At 41.5% G+C, this 11093-nt stretch overlaps 1 protein-coding gene and 2 long non-coding RNA genes across 3 annotated transcripts in view; 1 reads left to right on the top strand and 2 right to left on the bottom strand.

The window, feature by feature from the left end:
- The window catches only part of LOC126962732 (uncharacterized), a 28952-nt gene extending 28085 nt beyond the window's left edge, over positions 1-867 (bottom strand). The window contains exon 1 of the long non-coding RNA XR_007728792.1: positions 327-867. This is a non-coding gene — a long non-coding RNA (uncharacterized LOC126962732). The remainder of the gene's footprint in view (positions 1-326) is intronic.
- PLXDC2 (plexin domain containing 2) overlaps positions 1-2161 on the bottom strand; it is a 468121-nt gene extending 465960 nt beyond the window's left edge. Inside the window, exons 1-2 of the mRNA XM_050804055.1 lie at positions 2017-2161; positions 875-1637 (exon numbers count right to left, since the gene is read on the bottom strand). Coding sequence (XP_050660012.1) covers positions 875-986 — 112 coding nt within the window. The 5' untranslated portion in view covers positions 987-1637; positions 2017-2161. The remainder of the gene's footprint in view (positions 1-874; positions 1638-2016) is intronic.
- Positions 114-6491, top strand: LOC126962733 (uncharacterized). Its single transcript, XR_007728793.1, has 3 exons — positions 114-255; positions 3669-3733; positions 5195-6491. It is a non-coding gene; the product is annotated as an uncharacterized LOC126962733 (long non-coding RNA).
- The last annotated feature ends 4602 nt before the right edge of the window (positions 6492-11093 follow it).

Genomic DNA, 11093 nt, shown 5'->3' with positions numbered 1-11093 from the left:
CTGAAAGGCAGAAATGGGGAGGAGTAGGCACCCAGCTCGCGGTGGGCAGGGTCCCAGGAGGCAGCCCTGCGCCTTCCGCTCGGCGATCGTCCGCGGGGCGCGGCTCCCCGCAGGACGCGCACCTGCCAGGACAGCCACTAAGAGGATGCGGAGGTTGGGGGTCCTCCCGGGGATAAAATCAGGGCACTCTGAGGAACCCTCTGCGTGTTCAGGCCTGTCTGTGAAGCTGGCAGGCGGAGGACAATGGGAGCAGGGGTAAGCATCCAGAGGCGCGCCCGCCCCCACCTTTCCCACCTGCTCCCCACCTCTGCGCCGGCCGCACCTACCCCGCCCCACTTCCAGGGCCCGCTTGGCCCGGTTCACTAGACAGAGCTACCGGGGATTGCCAGGGGAAGGAAGCTGCTGCCACAGGGAATTTTCTCATGCAGAGGGGAGACCGGCAATCCCTGGCTTTCACCAAGTCCCCCACCCACCCCACATCACACACTCGCTTAGTTTAACCAGCAGCGAGGAAGGAGGAGGAGCCGTAGAGCACACAGCCTGGAGATGCCAGGTCCTAGGAGATGTATCCACAGAAGCAGCTTGCTCTCACACTGGAGCCCTCCCGGGGCTACTTAGGGGAGACAGTACCACCCCCTGCCGCCCAGGTGAAGTAAGCCCGAAAGCCTCAAGAAAACCCCTAGTCCCCGGCGTCCTTCTCTTTTTAACCCTCTTTTCCCCATTTGGGAATCCTAAGTTTACCCGAAAAGCAACTGCAATAAGTTTCCCAAGGGCAGACAGGTGATGTAGGGGGAGAGAGTAGGGGGGGAACGAGAGATCCAGGAAGGTCTTCAGCTGTGCACAAAATCAAAAAGCCAAAGTGCATCTTACTTACCAAGGATTTGGTCTCCGGGTTTCCCATCGGCGAACCGAAACTGGTCCGTAAAGAAGTGGCAAAGTAACACAACTCCTGCAGCGGCCAGGTCGGCCCTCGGGAACCTCGCCATGCCGCCGCCGCCACCTCCCTACCCAGCCCGCCAGTCCTTCGCCGGTGCTCGGGGGCTCCCGATGCAAGAGGCGCGACCGGGCCAAGCGCTGCGGATCGGTCTCGGTGGGACCCGGAGGCCTTTGTAAATGTCCCTGCGATTTCACAGCAGGGAACCGAGAGGAGGAAGAAGCGAACGCGAGCAGGAGCGCAGCCCTCTCCGGACCTCTGGGGCTCTCTTTGCAACTTGCCACACTCGCAGCCCTCACCCGACTCTGAACAACAACTGCGGGGAGGAAAGGCCACTTGCAGCCGGGGCTCGCAAACTGTCGGTTCCACTCGGACAGCGCCACCCCGGTGCCCGCAGACGGTGACTTCCGAGCCCCAGCGATGCGCTCCACTGGGTTCAAAACAGATCTAATTCCACAGCCAGCGCCGCTGCTGCCTGCTCCAGATCCACTAGGGCTGGTCGGCTCTGCAGGAACTTTCCTCTGTCTCGGGATGGCCCCGGCAGGAGGTTTTTAGGTTTGCGGGAAGGAGGTTGATGGCGAAACCCTCCCGACAAGTTTTGCTTCTTTTCTTCGCCCGACGCAGGGCGCGCGTCCGTTCCTGCAGCGGGAGGAATGGGCAGCTCCAAAGAGCTGAGCCCTGGGAAGGTTCGGGCTGCAGCAGTCTGAGGTCCGAAGCCAGGGAAAAAAAAAAAATGTGTGTTCTTTTTTTAAAAAAAAAAAAAAAAGAGAAAGAGAGAGAGAGAGGAAGAAGAAAGGAAAAGGGTGGGGTGGGAGGGAGTCAGGCTAGAACCTATCGGGAGAGGGTTCCAGGCTCAGGAGGAGGTGGCCCCAAGCCCCCGCGGAGCCCCAGGAGTTTGGTGGCGGAGGAGGCGCTGCCGTCGCCACGCTCCCCAGCGCTCCTGCTCCACACTTTGAGGAGGGAAGGCAGCTCGCAATTTGCCAGATCTGCCGCCGCACCCTCCTCCCTCCTCCCTCCGCCCTCCCCTTCGCTCCTCCAGGCTTCTCCCACCTTCCTCCCTGAAACCGGCAGCCCGCACCGACCTGTCCAATGACTGCACTTTCCTCGGGGCTGGCTGAGGAGTCGCCGCCAACAGATTAAGCCGGGGGAGCCTAGCGAACGGGAGGGAGAGGGCCACTCCAGCCCCGCGCGCCCCCGGCAGCCGGCTGCCCCCGAGCGCGAGGAGAGGGGACGAGTCCGGGGAGCTAGCGGGGGAGCGCGGGGCGGTACCTCCGCGCTGCCTGGGCGCCATCGCCGCACCCTGCTCGCGCGTCCTGGGCAGCTCCGCCAACTGCTCCCCCCACCCACCTGGCGCCCGGGCCGCCTTCGCGCCCGACTGCGGGGGGCGATCGCGCCCCGCCCCAACCCTGGCGGGGTCTCCCTGGGCACGAAAGGGTTAACCATAGCTCGCTCCCTCCCGGAGGCTGGGTCTGGCAGTGGCCGGGTGTGGAGAAAGCAAACGAGAGCCAGTTGGGTTACCGACTCCGCGAAGCCCCCTCGGACCCCAGCCCCGCGCGGGAGGGTGGCGGAGGGTGGCGCGCCGCAGCGTGGTCCTCGCCATTGCCGCCGCGGCTTTGTAAAGTGTCAGCGGGGGCGAAAGCGAGAGTTTAAAGGAACAGGAGGCCCATTGAATTTCCTACCGGGGCTTTCAGGGGATCTGGCTCCCCGGTTTGTTTTTGTTTTTTCAGCTCGGGGATCTGTTTCCATGTTAACCCTTGCCGGCCCTGTCGTTAGTTATATTATTTTGCATACAGTTAATCATTTTTGAAAGGGATAAATACAAGGAAAAGAAGCAAAGCGCTATTGGTTAAAAGTACAGGATCTAAAGCCCGGATAGCCTGGGCTGGAATTTCACTTGCCCCGCAATGAGCAATTTATCTCCTAGCCTCAGTTATCCATCCATCAAATGGAGAGAATTAGAGTAACGCCCTTATAAGGTGGTTGCAACAGATTGGATGAGTTAACTGTATATTTAATAAATGTAGAACATTGCCTACCGCAAAGTATGTGGCTTTAAGTGTTTCCGAAGCAAAAGTGAGAGAACACTTCAGTCACGTAACAAATTTCCATGTGTTCTAGGTTCCAGTTCTTTTCCACTCCAAGCTCTGAAGAGTCTACGGATGCTGTCAATAGATGTCTCAGCTTGCAGCAAAACCCACTGGAAGTGTATCCGGATAATCAATCTACCTTTGAAAATGTGATGCTCAAAGGATGGCTCTCTCACAAGAAATATGTTTCCCCTAATCCAATACTCAATCTGCTCTTTATTTCAAACGACAGATATACACGAATAAACACAAACATATGTCATGCCTACAACTCTTTATTATGCCAGTACCCTGGCTCTTTCCTGAGCTTTCCTCTCATAGGTTGATTTCTACTTAGGTAAAGATTTTTCTACTTAGGTGACGATTCTTCTATTTCTGCTTAACCAGGAGTGTTTAAATTCCATGTAATATTACATCTGAATTTGAGTACCTAGATACATACCTGCTTAAAATCAAGTTTGAAAACTGAATCTTCTCATCAAAACTTGATTGTGCGGTTGACCCTTGAACAACAGGGGTTTGAACTGGGAGGGTCCGCTTTTGCATGGATTTTCTTCCTCCTCTGCCACCCCTAACACAGCAAGACTAACCCCTCCTCTTCCTCCTCCTCTTCAGCCCACTCAATGTCTCTTCCTCCTCCTCTTCAGCCCACTCAATGTGAAGACGATGAGGATGAAAGTCTTTCTGATGATCCACTTCCACTTAATAAACAGTAAGTATATTTTGTCTTCCTTATGATTTTCTTACAACAGTAGGGTATTAGTAGTTAAGTTTATGAGGAGTCGAAATTGTACATGAATTTTCTACTGTGTAGGGGGTCCGTTCCCCTGACCCCCATACTGTTCAAGGGTCAACTATAGTTTAATTGATGCTGATTCTTTTTGAGAATCATAAATCCATGTGGAAAGCATCCCAAAATATTCTGCACAACTCCAGCTCCCATCATATCTAAAATAATGGGGAATCCAGCAGAAACTATTTCAAGAAAGCACCTCTTTTTTTAGACTGGGTTATTTCTCCTTCTTTCACAGTAGAAAAATAAGTGTTTCCTCCTCTGACAACAAGTAAATCCCCACCTCTCCTTGCTATCATTTTCTTGCTTTTTTCCTTTATTATTTTATGTGCGTCTTCATAGCGTTCATTTTTCTTGTTACTTGCGGTCATCAACGCTCTGCCCTCCTGATTGAAACTATATACTTTTTGTAAGTAGAAATTTGATGCCAAAATTTGAAAGGGGGCTAAATGGTCATTCAGGGTCAGTCGGGAAAGACTTTTATATGTTTGGTTAAGTTGCTGATGCTGCTGAATTGTACTGGTTTACTCCTATCTTAATTTTATTCTGAAGAGCTATACACATAGTAAATGCAGAAGTATGGGAGAAGATACAAGTAAGCAAAACTCAATCATGCTTGATGAGATTTGCTGTTCAGAAATAAAGATGAAAGAGCAACATTGTATAACAATAAACTCAAGCTTTGATCATTTGTCTTAAATGTTGATGAATAATTATTTTTAAAAGTATATTCTGCCTTTACATTGTAGCAAGGAAGGAATAAATAAAATGTATGTAGGACAGTATGCTCAGAGTGAAATGGAAAAAGTAGATTACTCTTATCATTCTGGCTAAAGTAGGGTATTTTGTGGCCTAAATTATTTGGGTTTGCCATATACATTTCACCACAGTAGAAGTGTCTCTTTCCATTTTGTAGTAACAAAGTAAGCGTTCATGGAAGATGTTACATCTTCCATCTGACAGGAGGGAGAGATGTAGTAATGGCTGGAGATCTGTTTGTATTTACTGTAGACACAGGAAAAGAATTGGTGGTTCTTTCACCCACTCCCTTCATTTTAGCTAATCTCTCAAAGAACAAATGAATCAGGAACCACAAATGAATAGCACTTAGATTCTTTGTCCATGACAAAGATCTGGAATTCATACGACACTCTCTCCTTTAAAATAATACATCAGAATCATTCTCAACAACATAGAACTTTGGGCAAAGATTAGCATGTGATCTATTGCCGTGTGGATTTCAAATCTGTTTACAACCCTTATCTCTACCAAGCTTCAGAGAGATTTTTACATATTCCAAGTGCAATACTATCTATAGAAATGTGCTTACAATTAATCACTTTGTTTCATCTCTGTCTTTAACGATGTTGTGTTTCCTAGGACCTGTCCAAAATTGGAACTTGGCTAACAGGATGCTGAAGAAAACAGCATGCTCCCTTGGAAATGAGATTCTATACATGCTGTAGAATACTTGACATTTATTATAATCTTTTCTTAACTATTCAGGAAATAGTTTTCATCCATTTTAACAGGATTTGTTAAAACTTTCTACAATTGCTGTCAGATAAAGGGAAATTGCTATTAGTGAATTGCTTTTATTCAGTCCAAATATTATGACCTTTCTTCTAGGTCTCAGCAATTCCTCTCCCTCCTCATTTGGTAGGGCTAATTTTTGACCTCTGGTATGCAATTACAAGACTCGTTTGTTCATCTTGGTTGATCTGCTCTCAGAATAAACTGGAATTCTATTGTACTGTTGATGGGTAATTCCAGCTTTTTGTTCTTTACAGTTTTAAGGAGAAAATTTTATCAATTCTGCGTTTGAATTGAATAAACATCTTTTTAAAACTTACTTAACAGCTAACATAACTCTTTTTAATTGGAGCGTTTCACATACAAGAATACTTTATGCCTTTTAGCCTCCTATAAATACTGCATGTACTATTTAGATGAAATTAACAATATAGGCACATTCATAATGAAACAATATCCTGCATTAACATGGCATACATGTTTATAGTCTCCTTTCTGAATCTGAATGAGCTACAGTGGTTTTGACCAGTAAATAGCAAAACATAAAAATGTAAAAAAAAAAAAAAAAAAAAGTAGAAAAGATGTTAATAAAATGGAACACTATATTCTCAAAAGGGGGTAGGAGCATTATGTTACCTTTATTTTTAAATGGCAACATTGTATCATAGAAACTTAAACCTTATTCCCAAATTGTGCTCAAAGATAGGTTAAATTCCTACATTTTGCAAATAAAGGAAAATGGGCAAGTGCTCAGCAAGCACTTAGTGAATTGAAAAATGAAATAAACATGTTAAAGAATATGCTGTACAATGCAGAGTGATGGGGCACCTGGAAAAGTTCTCAAGTGATTATTGCTTTGGACACAGTTGTCAGCCTTATAGCCTATCCAGATTTTGCTAAACTGATGGAAATATCTAAACTGCAGGAAATTTGACTCTCAAATATCAGCCCCAGGAGAAATTGTGCTTCTGCAGAGCCCCTAGTGGAGGCTGTTACTCCTGGCACAGATCACAGGGCTTCTTGTGTTGGAGGCAGGACTGCTCTGATTCCCACAGGCACCACCACTGCTAGTGTCCGCCAACATGACTTGTACTGAATTTCCTTTCCTCATCTTGCATTCATCCTGTTTTCTTTTGCCCTAGATTTCCAGTCTTTTTATTTCCATCTCTACAAAATTTTTATTGATATATAATTTACCTAGCTTAAGATTCACCTTTTTTAAGTGTACACTATTCAGTGGTTTTTAGTATGCCCACAAGGTGGTAAAATCCAGACTACCATCTAATTCCAGAACATGTCATCACTCCAAAAAGAAACCCCATACCCGTTAACAATCACTGCCCATTCCCATTTCTCCTCAGCCCCTGGCAAACACTAATCTACTTTCTGTCTCTGGGAATTTGTTCCTTCTGGAGAGCTCACATAAATGGAATCATACAGTATATGGCCTTTTGTGTCTGATTTCTTTTGCTTAGCATGTTTTCAAATTCGCCCATGCTGTTGACTATATCTGTACTTTGTTCCTTTTTATTTCCAATAATATTCCATTGAATTATACTATGGAAAAAGATGAAGTCCATCAGTTATTGGACATTTGGGTTGTTCCCACTTTTTGGCTATTACGAATAATGTGACTTTAAAAATCCAAGCACAATTTGTGTGAACATATGAGCAGTTTGGTAACTCTACAATTAACTTTGTGAGAAAATGACAAACTGTTTTCCACAGTGGTTGCACCTTTTTACTTTCCCAGCAATGCATGAGGGTTCCAGTGTCTCCTCATCCTTGCAAATACTTGTTAATTTTCATTTAAAAAAAAAAATTCAGTGATCCCAGTTGGTGTGAAGTGGTATGACATTCTGGTTTTTATTTGCATTTCCCTGATGACTATTGATGGTAAGCATCTTTTCTTGGGCTTATTGTGCATTCGTGTATCTTCTCTGGAAAAGATTCTCTCTAAATCCTTTCTCATTTTTAATTGGATTGCCTTTTTATTGTTGAGTTGTACGAGTTCTCAACATAGTCTGGATGTTGGGTTCTTAAAATATGTAGGATTTGCAAACATTTTCTGAAAGAAATGAAATAATATGGGTTGTCTTTTCACTTTCTTGATAGTGTTCTTTGATGCACATTTTATTTTGTTTTGATAAAGCACAATGTATATATTTTTCTTTGGTTACTTCTACTATAGGTGTCATGTATAAGAAACCTATGCCTATTCCAACGTTGATTTATACCTATATTTTCTCCTAAGAATTTTGTAGTTTCGCTTTCATATTTAGATATTTGATCCATCTTATATAAATTTTGTATAAAATGTGAGGAAGGGAACAAAAATTATTCTTTTGCATATGGACATACAATTGTCTCAGCCACTTGTTGAAAAGATTGTTACTACATTGAATGATCTTGACATCATTGTTGAAAATCAGTTGGCCGTAGACATATAGGTTTCTTTCTGTACTCTCAATTCTATCCCATTAATATATATGTCTATCCTTATACCACACTGTTTTGGTTATTGTAGCTTTTTGGTAAGAGTTGAAACAAGGAAGTGTGAGTCCTCTTGCTATGTTCTTTTTGTCAAGATTGATTTAGCTAGTCTGAGTCCTTTGCATTTTCATATAAATTTTAGAATCCGGTTGTCCATTTCTCCAAAAGAGGCTGTTGGAATTTTTATTGGGATTTAATTGAACCTCCAGATTAATTTTGGGACTGTTGCCATCTTGACAATAGGAAGTCTTCCAGTCCATGCATATGAGATATTTTTCTATTAACCTTGCTCTTCTTTAATTAATTTCAATATTGTTATGTACTTTTGTAGCTTCAATGTACTAGCATTGCACTTGTTATATTTATTTCTAAATATTTTGTTCTTTTTGATGCTGTTATAAATGAAATCGTTTTCTTAATTCCACTTGTAGATTTCGAATGGCTCTCGTATTAGTTTGCTAGGGCTTCCACAACAAAACACCACTGACTGAGTGGTGTAAACACTCACATTTCTGGAGGCTAAGAGTCCCAGATCAGGGTGCCAGCAGTTTTGGTTTCTTCCGAGGCCTTACTTCTTGGCTTATAAATGGTCATGTTCTCACATGATCTTTTCTCTGTGTATACATCTTCCTTCGTGTCCAAATTTTCTTTTATCATAAGGACAGCAGTGAGATTGGATTAGGAACCACCATAATGGTCTCATTTTAACTTGAACACCTCTTTAAATGCTCAATTCCCAATTACAGGCACATTTTCGGGTTCTGGGAATTAGGTCTTTAACATATGAATTTGGAGGGGGAAAAATCCAGCATATACCAGCTAATAGATAGGAATACAACTGATTTTTGTTTATTAATTTTGCAAACTTGCCAAATGTATTTATTATGTCTAGTAGTTTTTTACAGGCGTAAGAATTCCTTAACGTTTTCTTTTAGGTATAAGATCTGCAAATATCTTTTCTTCTTTTTTTGTCTTCATTTCCCATATAGATAGATGCCTTTTGTTATATTTTCTTGCCAAATTACCCTGGTTAGAACCTCTGGTACAATGTTAAATGGAAGTGTTGACAGTAGTTGTCTTGTTCTTGATCCTACAGGGAAAGCTTTAACTCTTTCACCATTAAACATGCCATTAGCTGTGGAGATTTCACTGATGACCTGTATCAGGTTGAGCGAGATTCCTTCCATTCCTAGTTTATGAGTATATTTATCATGAGTGGGTGTTGGATTCTGCCAATTTTTTTTCTGCATCAACTAATAAGATTGTGCATTTGTTTCTTTTATTCTATTGGTATGGTGTATTACATGGATCGATTTTAAGGTGTTGAACCAACTTTATATACTCAAGAGAAATTCTACTTGGTCATGGATATGGTCTTTTTCTCAGATACTAAATTTAGCTTTCTAGCATTTTAACAAAATTCTGCATCCATATATATAAGGGGCATTAGTTTTTATTTGTCTTTTCTTGGGAAGTCTTTGCGTGGTTTTGGTATCAGGGTAATACTACCCTCATAGAATGAGTTAGGAAGTGTTCCTTCCTCTTTACTTTTTGGAAACAATATGTGTTAATTTATCTTAATCTTTTTAATAGAATTCACCAGTGAAGCCATCTGGGTATGATTTTTTTGTGTGCGTGGAAACTTTTTTCATTATTAACTTACTGTTTCTCCTTTTTATCAGTCTAGTTAGATTTTCTATTACTGTTTGAGCCTGTTTTGATATTTTCTTTGTCAGGAATTTTCCATTTGTTATCTAATTTATTAGTATACAATTGTTTATCATATTCCCATATAATGGTTTTTATTTCTGAACGGTTGGTAGTAATGTCTACTTTTTCATTTCTGATAACTTGGGTGTTCTGTCTTTTTTCTTGTTAAACTAAAGTAAAGCTTTGTCAATTTTGTTAATCAAAATCTAACAGTTTTGTTAACATTCTTGATTGTTTTTCTATTCTCATTCTCTATTTCTTTTATTTCCACATTAATCTCTCTTGTTTACCTCCTATTTATTTTAGGTTAGCTTACATTTTTTTCTAGTTTCTTAAGGTGGAAAGTTAGGTCATTGATTTTAGATCTATTCTTTTTAAATGTAGGCATTTGTAGCTATAATTTTCTTTCAGAACACTGTTTTTGCTGCATCCCAAGTTTTGGTATATTGTGTTTTCATTTCATTAATCTCAAAATGTTTTCTAATTTCCCTTCTGATGTCTTCTTTTATCCATCAGTCATTTAGGAATGTGTTGTTTAATATCTACATATTAGTGAATATCATAAATTTTCTCTATTATTGATTTCTAACTTTAGTTCCTTTTGGTCTGAGAACATATTTTGTATGATGTCAAACCTTTTACATTTATTGAGACTTGTTGTATTGACTAATATGTAGTCTATTTTGGAGAACATTCAGTGAGCACTTGAGAATAATATATTCTGTTGTTTTACAGACGTTCTACAGAAGTCCACAAATATAGAGAATGTTCTGCAGAGGTCTCTGGTCTAGATGGTTTATAGGTTTGTTCAAGTCTTCAGTAGTAGGTTTAATTTTGTGTTTACTTGTTCTAACCGCTATTTAATGTCTTCAACTATTATTTTTTAATTGTCTTTTTATTTTTTCAATTATTTCAGTTTTTCTTTATGTCTTTTATGCTCCATTGTTAACTGCATATATGTTTATAATTGTTATATCTCCTCAGGTTGACTCATAATTATAAAAAGTTCTTTTGATCTCTGGTAACAAGTTTTGTTTTAAAATCTTTTATTGTCAAATATTAGTATGGACTCTCCAGCTCTCTTGGTTACTCCTTAGATGGTGTATGTTTTCCTATTCTTTTAATTTTTTATGGGTGTCATTGAATCTAAATTTTGTCTCTTAGAGTTAGCATATAGATAAACTTTGCTTTAAAAAAATCTATTATGCAATATCTTTTAATTGGAAAATTTAATCAATTTAAATGTCATATAATTACTGATAAGGTAAGGTTCATATTTGCAATTTTCTTATCATTTTCTTTTTTGTTGTTGTTTTTTGATGGAGTCTTACTCTATCACCCAGGCTGGAGTGCAGTGGCACCATTTTGGCTCACTGCAACCTCCATCTTCCATGTTCAAGCGATTCTTCTGCCTCTGCCTCCTGAGTAGCGGTGATTACAGACGTACGCCACCACACCCAGATGATTTTTGTATTTTTAGTAGAGACAGGGTTTCACCATGTTGGCCAGGCTGGTCTTGAACTCTTGACCTCAGGTGAATCAC

The sequence above is a fragment of the Macaca thibetana genome, chromosome 9 (assembly GCF_024542745.1).
Source record: "Macaca thibetana thibetana isolate TM-01 chromosome 9, ASM2454274v1, whole genome shotgun sequence".
Classification (NCBI taxonomy): domain Eukaryota; kingdom Metazoa; phylum Chordata; class Mammalia; order Primates; family Cercopithecidae; genus Macaca; species Macaca thibetana.
This window is presented reverse-complemented; position numbering and strand designations above follow the sequence as displayed.